This window comes from Taeniopygia guttata, chromosome 10, assembly GCF_048771995.1.
Source record: "Taeniopygia guttata chromosome 10, bTaeGut7.mat, whole genome shotgun sequence".
Taxonomy (NCBI): Eukaryota; Metazoa; Chordata; class Aves; order Passeriformes; family Estrildidae; genus Taeniopygia; species Taeniopygia guttata.
The window spans coordinates 4,545,807-4,568,260 of record NC_133035.1 but is presented as its reverse complement, the minus strand read 5'-3'; the positions used below and the strand labels follow the sequence as shown (position 1 = coordinate 4,568,260).

The 22,454-nt window shown below is 43.3% G+C and overlaps 2 protein-coding genes across 7 annotated transcripts in view; one reads left to right on the top strand and one right to left on the bottom strand.

The window, feature by feature from the left end:
* TLN2 (talin 2) overlaps positions 1 to 22,454 on the top strand; it is a 198,478-nt gene that overhangs the window by 19,761 nt on the left and 156,263 nt on the right. The gene's annotated exons all lie outside the window — the stretch shown is intronic.
* Positions 6,281 to 22,454, bottom strand: part of LOC100224303 (C2 calcium-dependent domain-containing protein 4C) — a 29,793-nt gene continuing 13,619 nt past the window's right edge. For 2 of the 5 annotated variants that reach the window (XM_072933843.1, XM_072933842.1), the window contains one exon: positions 6,281 to 7,703. In XM_072933843.1, the coding sequence (XP_072789944.1) occupies positions 6,350 to 7,703 (1,354 nt within the window). In that variant the 3' untranslated portion in view covers positions 6,281 to 6,349. Of the gene's footprint in view, positions 7,704 to 7,972; positions 8,106 to 8,418; positions 9,552 to 10,269; positions 10,484 to 22,454 lie in introns of those variants that run through there. The other 3 variants (XM_032750198.3, XM_072933841.1, XM_072933844.1) reach the window with 3 other exon arrangements.

The following is a 22,454-nucleotide window of genomic DNA, read 5'->3' as shown; positions in this document are numbered from 1 at the left end:
TGTGACATTGCTTTTGCCAACACTCAGCATGAGCTGTTTGCCTTTAACAAGCTCTACTGGGTGATCCTTCTTCTCGTCCACTTCAACTCCATCTTTATTGTCAGCTTCAGCACAGCAGTCCCTGCAGGCTGGGCAGCAGGTCACACTGAGCCTGTTTAACACCACAGCTTTGTCATGCTGTTCAAGTGTATGCAGGATCAGTGCTGGGGCCCCCAGCTCAGCTGAGGTTCTGGCATGCAGCACTGCAAAAGCCAGCTGTGCCCAATGCCTTCTGCAAAATATAAGTTGGGATTTCAACAGAAAGCAATTCTCTGCTGTGGGCACTGGGCTGTCAGAAAGGATCAAGCAACACATGCTTACAACTAGGATATCTTCTAGAATCAAAATTATGTAAATAACATCATCTAGTGAAATCACAGAAACCTCAGAGGAAGCTGAAGTTGACTCTGGGATTTCAAGACAATATCTGTTCCTGCTTTTATATTTACTGGTATGATAAATTCAGGTTTATTGCTCACGGGAAACAGCCAGTGGTTAACATAGGAAGATTCGACAAAAAAAAAAAAAAAACCACCCCACCAAAGCCAGAATAAATATTTGAGTTAAAGGGTTTCACCTTCTAGAACTGTGCACATTCATAAGGAGCTTATAGAAATTATCCTGAATATTCATACAATGCCATTCTAAGCTACTTCATCTCATCCTTCACCTCTGTGCATGAGCAAATGAGCACCTCTAGTAAAAGCCTCTTACCTGAGTGACATTTCTCAATGTCTTTCTCACCTCTTAAGAGAGGGAAAAGCTCTTCTTTACAGGCAGCTGAGGAACATGGTGACACAGCCATATGAAATCCACAGCACACAGGGATGCAAGCATCAGGAAACAACTTGTGTGACCTCCTCTAATTCACAGCAACAGTTTAAACAGACAGGCTGTGACTTGCTTCCCTGTAAGTGCTTCTTCAGCTGATTACCTTCTTTCACCTTGTGCTCCTTCAGATTTTTTCCGACTGCACTGAAGAGGCTGAGAACGGTAAGCAGAAAAATAATTTAGATTTAACAGAACAGAGGCAAAGCGGAAAATCTCATTCAGTTCTTTCCTGTCCAGAACATGCAATGCTTGGCAAGGTCAGGTTCTCACTGTACCACACAGGGTAGCTAATTTTGCAGCATTAGAATATTTATAGCCAGAAAGAGAAAAGTAGGTGGAGTAGGAATAACAAAATCAGAAGACCAGACATGTCTGGCCACCTATGGTGGTTATCTAAGCAAAAAGGGCTGTGAATTCTATTCACTCCTGTTTGTTGGACCCTTCCTCTCCTCCAGTTGACTGTGCTCAGTTCCCAGTAGTTCTCCTCAATTGCCACCTATTACCAGGAACCTGGGCTGTAGCTATTTCTGTTCTGACAGGAACAAAGAACTACTGGAAGCTCTTTTCCTCTCAAAAGGAAAATGCATCCTAAATGCAAAGATGTAGCAGCACAAAACATGACTTTCTTGTCAATCTTAATGGAGGCACAAAATAGTCAAAGAATGTAGAGCCTTTCCCCACTCTGCAGGTAGCACTCAGCCCAGGCTGAGATGGGCTTTGGGGCATCAATCCTGTGTTTTACATCAATCACCTCAGTGCAGGGTAGGTTAGTTCGCAGACCCTCCACAATATTAAACTTCATTTTACTTTGGCTACAAGGACAGATTGTCCAGCATCAGCCTTTGCTTCTAAGGCACTATTAATAATATTAGAGTAAATCTCAGCGACAGTCACTAGCATTAAGTCTGTACTGAAAAGCCCTTCATTTAAATATGCAGATAAATCTTACACACATTTTTTGTTCAGGGCACACAGAACTCAACAACAAATAGCCTCTAGCTATACTATTCATTCTGTGAGTGTACAGCTGTTTTAATCCTGCTGTAAAAAGCTATCAACAGATATGACTTGTTCCCTTTCCTACCCTGGCCAAATATCATGGCCCACAGTTCAGACACCCGTGTAAGCTGAAGCTCCAGCGTAGATGCAGGACAGCTACCGAACAGCCAACAGCTGGGAAAGGCGTGGTGAGCATGGGATGGCCCCGTGCACACAGCTTGTGGCATGACCTCTCTAGTGGTCCTCACACTGAGCAATCCCATTCGCACAGATTTCTCCAGGACAACTTCCCCAGCTTGGCAGCCCACATATAGGCTTTTCACAGATTTATTAATTTATCTAACTGTTCTTGCATTGGTTCTCTAAGGAAACTAAGAGTTTACCTGCAGTAATTACTACCTAGACTAAAAAAATAGAAGAATTTTTGCTCTTTAGGCCCCATCATATGCTCAGTCTTTCACCACAGTCACTGTGGCTGACTGAAAAGCCAAGCCCCAGGAGCAGAAGATGAAGCACTTAGAAGCAGCATAGGTGCTGTGTTCAGCAGTGCCTCTCCAAAGGCAGTCTGAGAAATGGTTGCAGCTTAGAAAAAGTGATGCAATAAGCAGAATTTGATACTGCAAACACTGTGTTGCCTAATCCCTGGCCTACAGATCTGTCCAGCTAGGCTTTTTAGGTCACATGTATTTGCTTCCTTTGGTGTTACTTCTGAATTTTACCTGAAAAGGAGCTCAGTTACAGGAATTGCATTTTACCATACCATACCTCAGTATATTTCAAGTCAAATTGTATTTGAGATAACCTGAGTGGATTTCTGGAAAGAAAAACATAAACATTGCTTAGCAAGAGTAACATTTCTCCAGAACTGAAGAAGGAGTCTCAAAATAACTGCATTTGATAAGGCCAGGAAAAGTATTACTTCCAGTAGAGGTGAAACAAATAATATTTGCTTAGTAGAACATGAGTCCAGGATCTTGGCATAATGACCTTCTTTTCCTCAAACAATTGTCTGGGGTTTTTTTTCAAATTTGAGATGTGATCTTCCAACCAGTGACTACCACTGAACACAGCTGATCAGACTATACCCAAAACAAGAGTTTTGCTTGAAAGAGTCACTTATGCTCCCATATTTTCATGGTGTTTTAGAAGTTCCAAAAACTCCTGAAGATAATATTTCTTAACTCTGAGTAGCTGTTTGCTAATGCCAAGAGGTTCATTTTCTTCTTGCTGCTGACTCTAACACAAGCATTGCGGCATCATGAGTTTTTCCAGGCTGAAGTAGCCAGTTGCCTTTTTGTTTGCTTATGCAGGTGTTTTACGTAATTGCCCCAATAAGGCTGACGCTTACGGAAAGCAGCTGCAGCATAGGCAGCATTGTAGCTGTTCACCACTTACAGCTTAACTGGCCTCTGAGAGCACAGGAAAACAAGTCCTGTGTTTTCTAGTCAGGTTAATTGAAGTGTTCAAATTATATTATGGCTTTGCATTGTTAATAACACCTGATAAGCAACACCCCAAAATTCAAAATTATTCAAACACTCTAAAATATAAAGAGACACAATAAAATGGGGGGAAGAGCCCACCAAAACTGTTTTCCATCTAGTGTTACATTCATATCTAGTCTAGTCTAATGTGTCTGAATAGGTATTTAATTCGAAGTTCTCATATTAAAGAAGAAAATTATCAGAAAAACCTGAATCTAAATTATTTACCAGAGAAATGTAGGCAAAGTCCCTCTATCCTTCCCAGGCTGAAACTCTGCCTTTGAATTGGGTCTGCAAGTCGTCTACTGCTTTGTTTTGTCCCCCTCTAAATTGCAGGCCTATCATCAGACTTCCATGAGGAGGCTTTCTCAGAAATATATCATTTTTTAAAGAGTCTTAAAAACCAGTTGAATTTCCTTTGAACCAACCAAAGAGGTGGCCTTCACCTGTTTAAATACTTGAACAGATGGGCCTAGTTGGAAACCTATCTTCCTGTGACAGGAAGGGAAAACTTTTTTAAGGACTTAACTCCTTCTCTACCTGATAAAAGATCAGACTTCAGAAGCATATTTATTTTGTGTCATAACTGCACTGTGCCTACTCAGCTGCAGAAGAAAAGGCTCAGGGAAGATCCCATTGATATGTGTGAGTATCTGCTGGGAGGGAGTGGAGAGGATACAGCCAGGCTTTACTCAGCAGTATCCAGTGACAGGACAAGAGGCTATGAGGACAAATTAAAATGCAGGAAATTTCACTTATGCAGAAAAAAAACCCCTTTTCTGCTGGTAAGGTGGTAAAACACTGGAGTATGTTTCCCAAGCAGATTTTGGAGTCTCCATTCTTGGAGACACTTTAAGCCCAATACAGGACATGGTCCTGGGCAACCTGCTGGGGCTGACTGTGCTTCCAGCAGGAATCCCCAAAGGCCCCTTCCCCACCTCAAACCTTCCCATCATTCTGTGTCCCTGCAGTCAGCAGGGCATGGCGCAGGTCACAGGGCAGATAGATACCCAGCACAGTGTGACTGTACATGATCCTCTGAGGCCTGTAACTGTTCTGTATTATATCAGAAAATCTCTCCATGTGAATATACCTGTGAAGAGACTCCAAACCCCAAGAACTAAAAATGTGATGGTGGATGAGTGACAAGTCTGAGATGGAGCCAGGAGACTCCATGCAAAAACTAATTAAATTGGCTTTTTTTTCTTTTCTTTTTTTTTTTTTTTTTTTTTTTTTTTTGCAACATTATTGATTCTTCCTTGAGGTCACATTTTTTAGTTTCACTTCTCCCCACTTCCTTTAAGTTTTCCCTTATGGTAAATTTGCCCAGATTCAAGGATAAAAGTGACAGTGCATCACCTCCACCTGAGCAGTGTGTCAGTACATTTAATTTCTTCCCTTAGCACAACCTGTGTGAGTTGTCCTTTGTACAAGGATTCTGGTTTTAAAAGCATCTCACGTGGGTTGGATCAAGGATTAGCAGTAGGCATTTCTGAGGACTTGTGGTCACAGTTAACATCCTTTGGGCTTTTTCTGCTATCAGAAGGAAGTTTCTGCTATCCTTCCTGGAGTATTTCTGTCTGAAACAGAATCAAATTATTCATTGGCCAAGGAATACCACAGTCTCCCTGTGAGCAGTCCCATGATTTGCAGACAACTAGACTCTTGCCAGACTAGGCCAAAGGGAGATCCTGCTAAAATCTTTGTGAAATAGCATTTAAGATGTGTATTTGGGCACTAGGAAGGCCTTATTTCTACAGCCTCAAAGGGAACACAAAAGTAAACCTTTGTTTTCTCTGCCCCTTGCCTGCTTGGATTGATCCTCCATTAAGGCTTATCTCCCTTCAAGTAATGAAGCCTGCAGCTTACCCAAGGGAAACAGCAACAGGCCTGGACTTTCAAGACACTTTTGCCTACTCCCACTAATTTATCCATTTTACACAGCCCCAAGTAAACCTCATTACAAAAAAAAAAAAAAAAAAAAAAAAAAAAGAAAAAAAGAAGGGGAGATGGTCTCAAGCATGCAGGAGTTCTGCACCTTTGTGTTTCCCATTTCCCCTGGCACTGAAGCAAGTGCTTCAGCCACTCATAGCTTGGTGACAGGACAGATTGATTACACTAATTGTATGACAATGACTTGAGCAAGTCATTAACTGAAGCAGGAATTCAATGCCGAGATCCCAAACTGTCCTTTGCCCTTGCTGCACTGATACCTTATCTGCTTCAGCTTCAGAAAGGATTCAATGGCTGAATTGCTGTGGGCTGTAGCTCTCAGGAACATTCCTGATCAAAACACAATTACCTGGCAACTTGATTCTGTGGGCTGTGAAACCGACCATGGAAAGGGAAGGTAAAAGAAGATGCTGACCGTGCTGCAACCTCACCCAGGCTGTTCAAGTGTTGATACTGTAGGTCTGTGTAAAGAGAGCCCTGCCTCCAGTGGCTTTTAGCTGCTGCTCAGCAGCTGATCTTGTTTTCCTCGACACAAACTTATACCAGCTTTGGGAATCCAAATGCACCTGTTGTAAAAGACCTCATTCTCCCTCTGAACACAGGGCTCATTAAAACATTCATTTGTGCAAATATGAGTGCTGTCAAAATGGTCCATTGAACTGATCTTGCACCAAGGAGCTGCGATAGAGTTCAGGGTATACTGTGTGCACAGACTGTTACCCACTTAGGGACCAGGTAGAGTGAAAAACACTTCTACCTGAATTTTATGGCCTGAAAGCTATATAGAAGAACAGCCTTGATTTGGTAATGGCCTAATCCTTTATCCTAAAGAAAAACTAGCCCTTCTTCCCCCTCCTGTCAATATCTCAGATTTGAAGTGTTAAACAGCAAAACAAGGCACAAGAGCATGACAGTAACACCAACCAAGGCAGTGCTTTTAAGTATTCTTAAAAAAACAAAAACAAAAAACAACATAAAAGTCAACCTAAAACTTTATTTAGTAGAAAACTTTCAGAAGACAATTTGTTTGACTATTTGAAGCACTACACTGACAACATACTCATTAAAGACAATTCCCGTTCTCCTAAGGTATAATCTCGTTTCATACTGCACCCTTTATTTGTTGCTTTCATCCTGACAGAGAGGCTGTACAGATCTTCTTCTGCAATGCCATCAAAAAAGAAGTCCTCATTGAAGATGGGATTTCTGCTTCTCTTTATAACTGTGCTTTTCTGCTTCTGTGTTTTCCCTGGCACCAGGGAGAAGGAGATACAGCAGTTTATGGTTTTGGGCTCTACAGAATCATCATATAAACCCTCTGCACTGATCAGGCGGATCCGCAGCCTTTCGTTCTCTGAGCAGTATTCAGCTGACAGCCTCAACACGCCTCCCTTGTCCATTACAACAGTACTCTCTCCCACCAGTCTCTCCCGACTGCAGGTCAGGTCCACTGGAAATATGGGAGAACAGGAGGTGCTAAAGCTCTGTATGCCAAGCAGCCCCTCAGAGGCTCTCCTGATGGCACTGGGGCTGTTATCAGTGGAGCTGCTTTCCTCTGTAGAGAGAGAATTGTTCCTGGGCATAATGTATTTGCTCTTGTCCTTCAGTGCTCTGCAGAGCAATCCCTCCTGACTTTGTGCCTTGATCAGAGAGCAGGGTCTGGGAGGTGACCTGCTGAGAAGTGGAGAACTGAATGGAGAGGAATCACTGGAAGAGGCAGTGTCACTGTCACAGGCACCTTGCCTGTGCAGAGAGAGATGCTTGGGCGGCAGTCTCACAGAAGCAAAGCTGATAGCAATGGGATTAGACATACTCCCTTTGCCACTGAAGGTGTTAGCTCTGGATCGAGACAGCTTCAGGCTGGGCAGACCACCACGTGGATCACCATGGAAGATGGACTCCTTCCTCCTGGTGTGGGGACTCTCCAGCAAAGTGCAGAAACCATAGGAAGTGGGGGCTCTGGGAAAGTGGGGCAGGGAGAGTGCTGCTTGGGACTGTGGGTCTGCATTGGTGCTTTCCTCCTCCAAGGCAGAGATCTCCTCTTCAACACTTTCCACCTGAATGAGATGTGGGCAAGAGCTGGGGCTATAATCAGAAGCAAGAGCTGCATCCACTGAACTGTGATCCTGGTGGAAGCCACTGCCGTTAATGGAGCCAGAGCTGGTCAGCCTGGGGGGAATGCAGAATTCAGGGATTCTGTCAGGAGTGATCACATTTGGAAAAGCAGCAGCCCTCAATTGAGCTTTTTCTGGCAGATTTTGGCCTTGTGGTAGTCCCAGGAAAGAAGAGCTGGGGAGGTTTCCATTTTCATGTGATGCTCTGATCTTTTCCAACAACCACATCACTGCAGCTGGGCAGGAAGTCTTCAAAGGGGAAGAGTTTGAAGGAGAAATCCACCTGCAGACACACAGAGAGGAAAAGGCACATGAACATCCTTTTTGGACACACTACAGCCAAGCAAGGCACAAAGGGTGCCACTCAAGGCAGGACTAGCACAAGCCCATGTTCAAAACAGCCCTTGCCCAGCGCACTACCTTTAGCGAAGTCAATTGGTGCAAGAACAGAACTAAACCACTAAAGAGAGAAAACAGCATCGAGTCACTAGTGAAGGGAAACGTCCCTCTCGCATAATCCCTACCGTGTTTTTCCCTTAGCAGAAGACGTACCTTGACAAGTGCAAGCCTCGTTCTTTACAGCCGCCGCGGCTCGCTGCTACCCGGGCTCGCTCCCAGCAGCTCCGATCGGGACCCGCAGCCCGCCCCGAGCCTTTTGTGGCCGTGCCGGGCGCCGCCCCGTCGCGCCTCCGGCCGGGGGAAGGGGCGGCACCGCACCTCCTGCTCCCCCGCGGAGGGCAGAGCAGGGAAAGCTGCCCTGCAGGGCGCTCTGCTGGGCACCGGGGCCATGCCCGGAGCAGCGGGGAGGGACTTGCAAAAGGGGCCTCTCAGGGGAAAGCGCTTTTTGACCGTCTCCTTTTCGCCCCCGCAGATCAGCGGATGTTCCCGGCGCTTGGCACTCGCCTGCGAGCGCGGGGGAAGGGGGCTGCCCGCGCCCGGCCCCAGCCCCTTGCCCTTCCACTGCGTCCAGTTTTTTTTTTTGATTAATATCTACTTACAGAGGCGTCCCGAGGTATTTCGAGATAACTAATAAACCCAGGACAAAAGCGACATTGTCTTGGGGCTTAATTTCTTCTGGAGATCCTGGCAGCTTTCCAGCGTTAGAGCAGTAGGAAGTGGGGATTGCGGTTTTCAAGCTCATTTGTAAAGAACTTTGCTGCCCTTCTACATCTGAATGTGTGTCCACCCCCTCGTTACTCACAGAGACTACGGAACACTGATACTGAGCAGTAACAGAAACGGGAATGCAGGTAGAGTGAGAACAAAGACAAGGCACGAAATGCTTTGGCAAGTCACCTTGAATAGCAGCATATCAAAAACCCAGGCCCGCGTGACGCTTAACAGACCCTGCTCAAAGCCAGGTGGATCCATGAACTTCCTCACCAACGCAGCAGAGGCCGAGCGGACCTCTGCAAACTCTGTAATTATTCTGCAAGCTGCAAGTCGGAATCTTTAACGCAAAGCCAGGAAGGCCTGCCAAACTGGTTGCCTAAATACTCATCTGAAGCCTATAGCACAGGGATAGTAGACAAATAATATTCTTCCTTCTTCCGATGAAGAGCTAAATTGCATATTTACTGAGTGCTTGAAATAGACGAGATGTGCTCAGAGAAAACAAATCCCGTGGGCAACAGGGGCAGGGAACATTTTGAACCTGCTGAAAGATTTAGCTGGGTACACACGTGTTCTGGGTGTAAGCCCTGCCTCACTCCTGTGTGTTTTATACCAGTTAGGCTTCATTAGCATAACAATCTCCTGGTGATTAAAATCTGAGAAAATTCTTTTTGTTGTGCTTTGTAAAAAGGTTCAGGACACCCCAAATATCCCAGTGACATTTCTGATGAAGGAGCTCGTGTAGTTTACTTAGATGAATTTACTTGATGTGGGTGTGCTTCAAAAAATCCCCAATCCAATTTTGAGGCTTCTGGAGAGGGTTAGTGCTTTCTCCAGCCAATGAAGACTTTACAGCAGAGTAGTAAGAGGAGTTCCTGGAGATGCTGGGATGCTTGCTTTTAGGAAGCAGCATGTGCACCTTATAGCTGTTATCCATTCAGACCAGGCAACACTGTACCATGTATCATGCATTACATGTAGTTTCCAAAGAGTAAGTGAGCTTGTTCTACGTGCTATACACCTCTGCCTTTAATAGCAAAAAAAAACCAAAAAAAAAACCAAAAAAAAAAACCTCTAAACATGGAGAAAAATTAAAGAAATGGCACTTTTTAGTGGAAACCTTGTTGCCTTCAGTAACAGATCACAGAAGTTGTTCATATACAGCAGTCATGGCAACCAGCCTCAGGTGTACTAAGTTCACAGCTGGCATCAGGCAGTGATGAAATAAATTAGCTACCCTGTTATAGGTACGTGATTTCTCCCGAGTCTCTTTACCATCAGGGAAAAGAGTTAGGGCTTCTCCAGATGTGATCAGAGTCTCATGATCACAGTTGCCTGTCTCCCTCCAGTGACTGTAAAGAGGAAGAGGTGCCTTTCACGGGGTGGTGGATCCTCCCCTTCCTATGAAAGCCGGCACTTTTATAGACATTTAACAGATTGCTCATGTGCTGGGAGTTCAGCAACACTCAAGCACTTGTACCTGCCCCGTGGAAATAGGCACTCAAATGTGTATATATAGCTTCCTGTGTTCAGAACAGATCCTTTCCTCAATGAGCTTCAGAGCATAATTAAAATATGCTGCCAACAACACTTCTTCTTGTTATAAAAATGTGCCTACAATAATCCACTTTTAAACCGGATATAATTCGTGGGAAGTCTTTAATACAACCCCTGTACCAAGAACAGGTGAAACCCTGGGATCTCGGCGAGGGCTGTAAAAAATTGGAATTTCCTACCAACACAGGACGAAGCCGGGAGTTTTCCTTGGTGTGTTACTGGTGTGATTTGTCTCCTGCCGTGCTGACTTGACGGGCCCAGGAAAGGTCCGCCCGCGCCTCGCCACCTCCGGCTGTGCGGCCGGGCAGCCCCGCCCTGCGGGAGGCGGCGGGTGCGGGGTAACGCGTCAGAGCCCAGCGCATGGCTGAAGCTGGCGGGTTCAAGGACCTGGAACTGCAAGGAGAACCCTTTCAGTGCTTTACAGGGGACAGAGAGGTAGGAGAGCTGCAGGAGCTGATGGCCCTTGGAGAATGTGCGCCAGGGGAGGGGAAAACACTCTCTGCCGGTCAAAATGAAGGGAAAGATAAAAACCAAAAAACCTCTGGTTCTGCTCTGAAAGGGGGAGATGTGAATGCCAGTCCTGGATGAGACAGCACATAACAACTCACTATTCTTAAAGCAAAAGCAATGGCTGTGCATTATCTTACCCTAAAATATTCCACATTTCCACAAGCTTTTGTGAGAATAGAGAACTCAGTTCAGCTTTATTTTCCTAAAGAATGACGCAGTAACTCAGCTGTAGCTTCTTGCAAGAAGACTTCAATCAACTGAGAGGCACTTAGATACATTTTTTTTGTTAGAGGTTGGAATCATGAGCAAACACAGCAGATTGTATAGTGCATTAATTCCTTCCTGTCACTTTGACAAATGTCAAAGATATCTATTAGCAGACCACTCACCATTTCTGGCCTAAATCAATGGCCAAATCATTCTGCATTACTTTCATAGTAATGCAAAGAAGTAACAGAGGTTCAGCAGAACTAATCTGACAAGCTGACCTTTTTTTTTGTATCACAGAGTAGCTTATATTTTTATCTCATCAGCAAAGACAAGGTTCTGCATAGCTTTAAAAGAAATGTCCATGCTCTTTTAAATGAACAAATGAGCAGATGCCCAAGTGCTGGCAGCAAGAGCTCAGGAGCTGCAGGGCCCTTCAGGCACCTGGGGACTTTATGCCAAGTATCTCAAGTACCTTGTGTCACAGCATTGTGAACTGTAAAAACCTAAAAGAGTGAACTGAAGAATTCATTCTTGATAGCATATTACATAGTCCTGTTATAAGAAGGTGAGAGTTGCCATGCAAAAATCCAAGAAAGGTATGCTGTTCCTAATTCCACTCAGCCAGTTTCCCAAAAAAGCAAATTCTACAGATAGATAAGCAGGATAAAAATTCAACAGCAAAATGGAGCAGATTTCCCAGGACCAGAGGGTTTACTAGACAGCCTGGGCAGTTTAGATATGTTGATGGAAAGGATCCTAAAGAAAACTAGAACTAGTTTGAGGGAGGAAGACAAAAGAAAGTGGGATTACTTAATTAAAAGAGAAAAAAACCAAAACAATAGGCAGAAAGACTGCTTGCTTCCAGGAAAAAGAAAGCAGGGATTTTTTAGTTGTGTTACACAGCTCCAACTTTGAAGGCACATGTGACTCTCAGCTAAGGCCTGGCAAACTGCTGCCTTTCAGTGCAGTGCCTTTCAGTGACTTGCAGTCATTAATCTTAAACTTCAAAGGAGAAAAGGTCTCAGGTATTCAAAAGGAGGCTGCTGGTACCCCTGTTATGGCACCATTGTGAAGTGTGAAAGTGTCTGATCTTCCTGCAGGGAATCAATATTACCAATAGAGCTAAACGATGTCCAGTCAGGAAGATAACTTTGTAGCTGGACATACGCTCACTGGGAGGCCAGCCATAAGGTCACAGCCAAGTCATGCAGATGCAGACACAAATAATGGAAGTTTCATTTCCTCTAAAAGATTTACACTCCATAGAATACTCTGCAAGTGCCTTTAATTCAGATTCTTGAAGCCATGGCAGTGGTAGAGGTGCACAGTTTGCAGCAAGACAGAAGGAATACATATCCAAGGGACTGCTGCATAAACTGCATTGTTAGTGGATGTTTCATTTAAATCTAATAGGGCTAAACATGATGAAAACCTAAAAATTCCCATGACATTTCTTACAGTTGCAGCTCTGTATTACAGACTGTGTTTCCTTCAAGAATTCTGCAATCTGGTGAAAGCAGAACTGGCCCTAGACTGTCTTGTTAAGGTGACTCTTCTGTTGTGGAAGACTAACTTATTCCAGTGTCAAACAGCTCAATTTCAGGGCAGGCCTCTCCTACTAGGCCAGGTTTTTTAGGAGTCTCAGGAGAAAAACTGGTTAGGTCTTCTCACAGAGATGTACTGTGTTACAGCAGTAATGAGCTCCACGCATGTCATGGCTTTGTAGAGTTACTGTGCTGTGGCTTATAGCAGGATACATCCTCAGTAATGAAATGGGAAAATTACCACTAGTATTTTCCTCAGAGTAAAAATAGAAATTAAATCAGGCAGTACAACTTTATAATTTATAGACCAGACTATTTCAATTGAAAGGGACCTACAACAATCATCCAAGTCCAACTGCCAGACCAATCCAGGGCTCCTCAAAAGTTAAAAGTGTGTTATTAAGGGCCTTGTCCCAATACCTCTTAACACACTGACGGGCTTGGGGCATTGATCACCCGTCTAGAAAGCCTGTTCCAGTGTCTGACCAGCCTCTTGGTAAAGAAATGCTTCATATCATCTAGTCTGAGCCCATCTTAACCCAGCTTTGAACCACTGCCACACATCCAGTCACTGGATCTAGATTCCAGGAGAAGAGTTCAGCACCTCCCCCTCTGCCTCCCCTCATCAGGAAGCTGTAGAGAGCAATTAGGTCACCCCTCAGCCTCCTTTTCTTCAAACCAGGCAAACACAGTGTCCTCAGCCACACTCATTTCAGATTCCCTGCTTAGACACAAAAGCACAAATAAACACTTCATGCAACCATCTCCATTCTGGTAGCCTCAATAGAAGAATATTTTCTGCAGTTTGGTCCCATGCCTAATGTAGTCTAATTTGATGGTCATTCTCATGTAACCTAAATTAATTCATTCCATATAAGGTTACATTGACACCTGCAAAGTGAATCACACACACAGAGAAAAACTATTCTCTCCATCTTCTTTGTGCTTTAAGTAAATTTAAATATGAAAGATAAAAGCTACAAAAAATTTTGGTTTTCAAATAAAATTAGCCTCTATAAAAAGAAACAAAACAAAAATTCTCCACAAACCTTCAAATCAGTAAGGATCACTCCTATCAAGGTTAAAGAGAAAAAGATGAAAACAGGGCCAGGACGGTGTATTAGGAGAAACTACATCTATGTTTGTCCATGCAAAGAATGTATTTTTTACATTCATTTCAAAACATCAAATTAGAGAAAAAGCTATGGATCTGTGTGTTGGCCTTTTATCATTTTAGACACCATTTTATGCCTCAAAGGAAGACTATATGAATCAGCAAATGGATAATTATCTACTACTAGCAGCTTAACCAGGTATTACAATGTCAGTAGTTATTCTCTGGAAGAATAACTCCTAGGATTTCCCTGCTTGCCAGCCATATTCCTTCAAGACAAAAGCCTAAAGTTGTCAAGTTAGACACCACATGGTGTGCCCCATGATTTACACAAATAATATTGAAACTTTCCTCAACAACTGTGCTATATAATACTCCTGTAGTCATGCAGAAACTTGTAAAAGGTGATAGGGATTTCCAAAAGTATGGCAGGGTTCATCTATGCACTGTAAAACACTTACTGGCAGGTTTTATTAAACAAGCAGTTCTTAATAACCTTCCTCCCTGTCCAGTCACACCCACGGGAATACTTCTCCAAAGAGCAGAGGTCCAAAGCAACCTTAAACTGAAAAGCAGAAGAAGGATCTCTTTGTAATGCTCCTGAAATCCATGCTCTCAGGATTTCCTGGCTGGCTGCAGTGTGTCCTGCACCTACAGTATGTATGAAGATAAAGGCACCAGATGACATCTCTGGGTCAGAGCAGCAACCTGCTGGTACACACAGGGTCATGAGAAGGAACAAGGCAGCAAGCCAAGGACATTTCAAAAAGGATAATTCACCTCATCAAAGCATGCTGGGTCTTGACTGGGAGTGTTTAACACTTCAAAAACAGGTGTGTTGGCAAGAATCACTTCCCATCATTTTCCATGCCATGAGCTACAAAGACTGAGATGTCACTGCAGGAGGAGGGTTGCTAAGCTCTGACTAACAAGTGCAGCTGCCTGCAGGCCATGCAGTCATACTGTCATGGGCTGGGAGAGCCCATCAGCAGAGCCCAGCTCCAAGGAGTTATGTGTGGGGACTCTGTTGTTCCTCCCTTGGCCCCAGCCCATTCCCAGTGGGAGGCAGATCAAGAACTAGGTTGGGGAATTTTGCCTGCTACTACAGGCAGCTGGACCTAATCATTGCAAATTAAATCTTAAAAAAGAAAACTCACTAATAACTGAAGAGTTATTTTTTCCTCCGAAGAGTAAAATTTAGTTGAAAATTTCCTCTACCTGAAGGTGGCACAGCACACTGGTGGAATTGGCCACAATATCTTGATAGGTAGAACATGTGGTCATCAGAGTTATACCTTTAAGTGGAATACATTTCAGAGTAGTCTCAATAACCAGCAGCATCTCATTAAGAAAAAAATGGTTTTGGTACACTGAAGTTCAACCTTCAAAGCAAAGCTCAAAACTAGACTCTTGAATGTTAGGCTGTCCTCAGCATTTCTGTGTACAAAAGGACAGTTCTTTTTCTAGAATTTCCACATCTCTAGGTTGTGGATTTCTGTCCCCTAGGTTGTGTTTCTGCAGGAGTATTTTCAGAAATGAGATAGCATTCCACTTGTACTTTCCATTTACAAAATAGGGCCTGCTATGGCCCTGACCCTGCAAAGCTTCACACAGATGATTTATGATTACCTCCCTTATCTCAGATCTCCTAATGCCCAAAAAATATTTGGAGAACAACAATCCCTTGGACTATCAGTGGGGGGGGAGGGGGGTGGGGGCGGGAAATCAATTAACCTGATACTGGTAAGAGGAATCTGATTCCAGGAATCAATGTGAAGAGCCCTGCAGACTTCAGACAACTTTGGGAAAAGGCTCAGGATTTTGTGAAAGTGCTGGTCTTGGTCTTTGGGAGCAGAAAGGATGAAAACAGACAATGACAGTTTTGTTACCATGAGGAAATGGATTGTCTGAAATTTCATTTAAAGGAAAATGAGAAGAAAAGTCAAGGATACTATCATTATATCCAGGGAAAAGACAGCAGCTCTAGGGCATGTTGTGGATCACACCCCAGAATTCCCATGTTTAAACATCTGCTATTAATGGTTTACAAGCAGAGATGTGTAGCAAATTAGGTTAAAAGTGCTTGGAGAACAGCACTGGCTCACAGCAGCAAGCAAGAAGAGTAGCAGAAATGCAAGGATTTTCCTTGACAAAATTACTTCCAACTCAGGAATCCCTAGGCATGAGAAAAACTGTTTAACTACTGCTACTAAACACAGAGTTTAAACATATGGCCAGATATTATTGTACAAATAAAAATAATTTGCAGTTATTGCTGTCACACACATTCCCATTGGAAAAGCAGAAATAGGCACATGTGGCTATAACAGATTCTCTGGCACTTGGTAAAAATTATTTCATGGTGAGGAGCTTTGCTTAAGTGGGGAGGACAAAATTAAACCCTTTATTGTTTGGCTTCCTCATCCTTTCATTCCTTGAAGCAAGCCTGAAGTTTGAATCCTGCCTCAGCCTCCCTCTCCATCCCCCAGGGCCAGCAGGCTCCTGCTGGAGCAGGCAATGTGGAACACATGGCACTTGTGTCATGGGAACCTCCTCCATCCCAAATGCTTAAAACGGGCTGCAATTTACTTGTAGTGCATGTTTCACTGGAGGCTTCACACACCCAAAAGCAGAACCCAATACTGCCACTGTTAAGACACTTGTGGGTTTTTTTTATACCCAGGTGTGTAAAGTAGAAGATGCTTTCCTGTTTCCTGGAACTTACAAGTATCTCACCATTATTTTGTCTCAATTAAAACAATACAATGAAAGCTCTGGAAAATGCTTCTTCTAGAACCAGTCTTACAAGGAGCTTCATAGACAGGTCATTGAGAAGAAAGGAGGGACATGAGGGGAGAATACCTTTTCCAGACCGTACTTGTGGAAGCACAGCTCTTCCTTCATGATGGGCAGCACCATCCTCAGAGCTGAGTATGAAGCCAGCCAGGTAATCCAGCAGGTTCTGTATCTTCCTCCTACATTAATAAATTATAAACTTCCTGGGCAGCAGTCTCTTTCAGTCCCTGGCATTAATTTATTATGCAGATGATCGGGTGAGGGCAGGGACCAGCCCCTCTCATGTGTCTCTGGGACAAAACCCACCCAAAAGCTGCTGTTTCACAGAGAAAATCCCATCTCTGGCCTCCAGACTGAGATTGCTCTTCTACTCTGTACCACAGCAGTATCTGCCCCATCAGCACTCTCAGACAGCAGGGCCAGGATCAGAAAGCCATCAACTTGTCCCTGCTGCTTTTAATTAAGCAGAACTCTTCAGCAAAAAGCCTAGGCACTAATAAGCCCAGTATTCTGGCTTTGATTATTCCTAATATTGAGCTCCATGGCAGCAGCACCCTCACTCTGTGCTGTTTGCTCTTAATTGCTGTTTACTGTGATCAGTGGAAATTGGGAAGAACAACTGATCTTAACTAATTAAAATATTATACTTGGCAATTTACTGCTCAGCAACTTTCCTAAAGCAATAAAGACTGTGATTCATTCCCCATTGTCCATTCAAGGATCAGCTCTTTCAGGTAGACTAAAAGTCATCAACAGCAGCCTAACTTCACCCGTCAACAATTTGCTGTCTTCTAAGAAGACAATTCAGATCTCTTCTGCTTGTGATTAGATTTAAGTCAAAGCCCCTGAGAAGTTGTGAGGAACCTTAGTGACCCTGGGCTTGACTAAGCTTTCTGAAGGAAACTTGGAAAATAAACTACAGGTTTGCAGATTTCTTTTCTCATTTTTGAAGTAGTGCCCTGGCAACAGGGAGCTGCTATGACACCTTGATAGAAGCCCTTCAAGGATGGTTTCAGAGGTATGATCTTATTGGTACTATGCAGGAGTACATTTCACTCACTGAAAGGAGTGCCAGACGGGGAAAAAAGCACTCTTGGGCTTGTGCTATTATACTGAATGCTTTAATTTTAAATATTTTTTCAAAATGCCTTCAGTGTACTGCCCAGTGAAATTCTGGAAAAGCATTTCCTAAATCAGTTTACGTTAGTAGCACATGTCCTCCAGGCAAATAAATGCTTTATGGTTTATCTGTACAATAAGATAGCATTAAAAGAAAGGACTGGGGATTGCTATCAGTGAATGGCTGACAATAAGAGGGAAGATTGATCTGATCACAGAAAATGCAAACAAATTATGCCTTGTGGGGATCATCAGTGAAAAACAGCATTAAAATAAATCATCAGATCTCTGGAGAGAAAGCAGCTGGGAGTGGGCTCATGCTTCCTCCTCTCAGTCATGCTGGCTTCACCTCTGTGTAATCCTGCTGACTTCAGACTTTCACTACACAACTGAGAAGAGAATCACCTGCCAAATACATACCACACTCCCTCGGACCCAGCCTAGCAATTGTGACTCCAGAGTTACCTACAGTCCTGAGTCCTTCTATCCATCTGAACATTCCTTTCACTGGAGCACTTGAGATCTACACCATAAACCACCAGTACTTTAAGAAAGCTCCTTTTTGAGGAAATGAAAAGGGCTGTGCACAGACCTGATCCTCCCAAGCACAGGTGTGAGCAAACACACACAGTCTGTGAGAGGAGGCCCAGGAGCAGACCCACAACTGCTCTCTGTGATCCTCAGAGCCATGAGCTCCATCTCACCTGACAAATCCATCAGGGTTACTTGTACTGAGCCATGAACCAGACATGCCATCATTTCCCCACTATTTCTGGCATCTACAGCCAGTTTCTCTAGACAGTGATGAGTCAAGAGGACAACATTTCAAAACCAAAGGGATATCACAACTCATTGTTCTTAGTTACACTCATTTCTCTCCTCTATAAAGATACCAATTTCCTGAGCCAAAACTATTTCTCTGGCTTTCCCATTGTTTTTGCTCCCCTTCTCTGCCCAAATTATGATCTCACCCCTCACTATTTGGTAGCTGGCTTGCAGATTGTTAGCTTGCAATTAGATGTACATGCATGGTACCACCTGCTACATGCTTTTTATTTATTTCTGGCTCTGACACAGCTGTTGCTTTCCATTTTTGCAAATTCAGAGTAAAAGAGAAGAGGAATTTTTTTTTCAGATGCTTGAATTTTCTGCAGGATATCAGGGCATGTAACAAATTCAGAAGAAAATGAAATCAGTATTTTACATAAGTTTTGTCAGTAAAACAGTAGACATGTAATGAGTTTACTTGGAGTCCCCAAAATTATTCAGGCCCATGACCACAACTGTTTGTCTCTAGGTGTTTTATTGAACTTCATGATTTTTAACAATATTCACAAAGCAAACCAAGGAACTGAAAATTTTATAACCCAAAAAACAGAATAAGAAATCATAAGGCAATCAATGCATCAAAAATCTGCCAAAAGGCGAGATGGTAAGATCTCACTGCTCTGTCTTGAATACCTCATTTAAAAGTGAGCGAAATAAAGATATACACTACATGATTTTTCAACTCACTAACTCTAAGTCAATCCTTGACTTTATCAATAATAGGGCATAACTTTGTCAAAAGCATTGATGTGTGAGTTGAATTGTAACATCTTTTGACAAGTCAGCTGTAGGCAAAGCAGATAAAAATCCCAACTTTCTACTACTTGATGATGTGAAAAACTCAGTTCTGAGTTATCCTAGTGGAAGTAAGCCTGCTATTGCAGAAGAACAGAACTGGCCATGCTCCCTGAAATAATGGCTCCTTCCTCTTGGGGAAACACTCCCCAGTATACAGTTTGCTTGAGGTTTTGATCAGGGCTTTAGCACAATATACTTTCTATCCCATATTAAAGTCCCCACAAAAACTTGAGAGCTGTTCACTGTTTATGTGATTCCACCTAGTGAGTATAAACAAAATGCACCTTACCTCATGGATTTTGTTTGGGATTATTTTCCCTCAAACATTTCTACATGAAAAACCCCAGAACTGGTGATTAGCATAGCTCCCCTCATGGAAGTGCTGCATGTCAACATTGGGCAGGAGGATACTATCCCCTCATTGAATTGCTTAGCAGAAGCAGTGTCTAAGCACACAAAACATCTGCAAAACCTGTCCAAGAGCCAAAAAGGGATTTTGAGTTGTGAGATTGGTAGACCCTGTTGCCCCGTAGCCAAGTTTTTTGAAGCAGCACAAATTTCCTTGCAAAATTATAAAGTTGTAACTGACTCCTTACAGAGTCAAAAATGCATAGCAAATCTAATGTTATGCTCTCCCTTTTCTTCCCCCACTCCTTGTCTAATATATTTGCTGTTTCCAACTGTACCCAGTTTATAGCTGTTTTCCCAGTACTCATTGCTCCTGCACACCTCCAGTCTCATGCAGCTGGGAAACATTTTGGTGATGGGCTGGACTGTACCTGTACTAAAATATTGGAGCTTTCCCTTGCAGTGGGACAAGCTGGCTGGCACAGGGGGGAGGTTTGGACACCTGGTGGGCTCTAAGCTGATTGGGATTTCTGCTCTTCTTGAATAAGTCCTAAGCAAAGCAGCTCAGTGAAAAGTGCTTACAGCTGTTTTCAGGAAGGGAAAGCACAGCAGACCTAAGTGTGCAGTGACAGAGTTGAAAATGTACTTACATTCAGTGATGGGAATAAACACCCAGCAGGGTCTCTTGAAATGAGATTTTAAAAAGCATCTGAATGATGTGACTTGCACTTGTAAAAGCTCAGGTGCTTTTACAGTTCTGCACTCCTTAAGTCTATCTACACCGGCAATTCCACGCTTTCCTGAATTCAGCCCCTTGGCTGTTCAGTTCTCACTAATATATACAGCAAAACATGTAGTGATTTCAGGCACACACCATTTCCCCAGCTACATCTGGTCAATCAGCCAGCTCTCTCCAGCCCCCTCCCCAGCTTTCAGTCAGGACACACTTCCCCCAAGCTCCTCCATCTGAGCATTGCAATGTGAACATCAGTACTTCATGAAGAGACACCAAAACAGCCCTCACAAGCTACTGTCAATTCCAACCACTCACCAGGGTGTGCAGAAAGCCACCAAATCCTCAGCTCCTAGGCCTTGCCCTCCTTGCTATCTGAGCAGCATAGCCTTTGAGACTTAAGGGGTCATCTGTATGTCTGCATGGGGCTCTGGTAACTGCAGATTCCCAGGGACCAGTCCTGTCAAAGCCTCTTCTTTACCCCTAAAATGACAAGTTCTACAGGGTTAACCTTTTCCCTAAATTCAAATAAGAAAGTCAGTTCATGGAACATCACAGACCTGAGCTGAAATTAAAGTTTGGGGTGAAATGAAAGATTTCTTGATCATGACTAAACAATTTATGTTCACCACTTCTGTTTCCTTTAATTTTGGTGCAATACAACCAGATGCTATCTTGAAATTCAATTTTTCCACTAATATTAGTCCTTCATATACTCAGAAGTGCCTTCATTTTCTTCAAGCACTTAGTCACTACGGTATTTTCATTTTGTTTTCACTGGAAGAAACATTTTTCCCCATCTTGGTTTAGCTTGAAATCTGACTTTTTGCTTTCCCAGATAAGTGAAAAGTGAGTCCCACTGGAGGCCTGATAGATCCTGGGTGTGTAGAATGAAGCAATAAGCACTGAAGATGGCTGCACTGCGGACACACCACCTATCTTACAAACAGGAAAGCAATAGTGAGCCCAGCCACCAGCAGGCTGCATCCTGGATTGACCCCTTGTTACATGTCATTGTTAATTTTCTGACACTCCTTGAAACACTCTCTTAAGACCTGTATGCCCCCCTGTCTCAGGGTGGCATTATCTCAGTACCTGGTAATCATTTTCCCTGTACCCTGCAGTGCCTCAACACAAAAGCACCATGCTAATGCAAGACCCTGGCTGCTCTTATTAGCTCACAACAGATGCAAACCCAGTTTTGGAGACCTTTCAGCTGAGCAAATGGACATCTGCTGTACCAAAGTGCAAAACATAAAAAGAGAGAAAAACAAGGGTGAACATCAAGTATAATTAAATATAAATCATGATTTTATATTGTAAATCTAACACAAAAAGGCTGCTCCTACTTACAGCTAACAGGCTCTATTACTTGAAGAGACTGAGTTCTCAAGGAAATCCCTATCAGCTTGCTTCTGTAGTTACTCTCAAAGTGGTAAAGCAAGTACCAACCACTGTCTTCTGGGGAGTTTTCTTGGCCAATCCTATATGAGGCCAGTGTCTGCCTCACAGGAGAGAGGTATAACCACTGCAAGCATATTCAAGAGATGCAGCCCAAACACATCCAATTCCCAGGGTGTGAGGGACATCCCTTTTACTCTCTCCTAGGCAAAGGAGCAGCTGTCCCTTCTGCTGTGTGTTTGGGGCACACAATCTCTTGTTACCACTGTGGCACAGATGACTCCACATTGTAGCTGCAGCACTGCACAGCCTTCCCCTCCTCCCTGTGTTTGAATAACAGAAGCGCACAAAACTGCATTAACTTCGCAAGAGTGTGGCAGATAAGAGTATCATAGCATTTACAAAATGGATTCCAGGTTCCTAAACCTGCATATGAAGTGCAGTTATAAATCCTTTTCTCATCTGTTACTCCTGGGCTGCAGTCAACAATGACAAAATGTTCTGTTTAGGCAGGCAAGAAGCAGAAAAATTTCTCACATTTTTCCTAACTCATTACTTAAGTCTCTTGTCAAATAAGAGACTTATGAAAAAAGGTTGGTTTTTCTTTTTTCCTTTCTACTTCCTTCCCACCCCCAAACATGTGTGATACACAAGAAGTTCCAGTCCTGTTTGCTAAGGAAAGCTTGAGAGATCTGCAAAGCTTGCATGCCAGCTTCTGAGGGCAAAGGCTGGCACTGACAGGGGAAAGCACAGCTACAGAGCCTGTTCTGTTGATGCAGGAGAGTTACTTCTTCCTCCCTAGGTGGTTAGGAAATATTTAAACCATTCCAATTCTATGACCATAAAGTAATACTAAGTAAAATCCAACTAGAACTGCTAGAATAAATTTGTATTCCTACAATTTAATTAAACACTTAAGGGATACAAAACATTCTGTGCAAGCTGTGTTTCTAATTTGTGTAT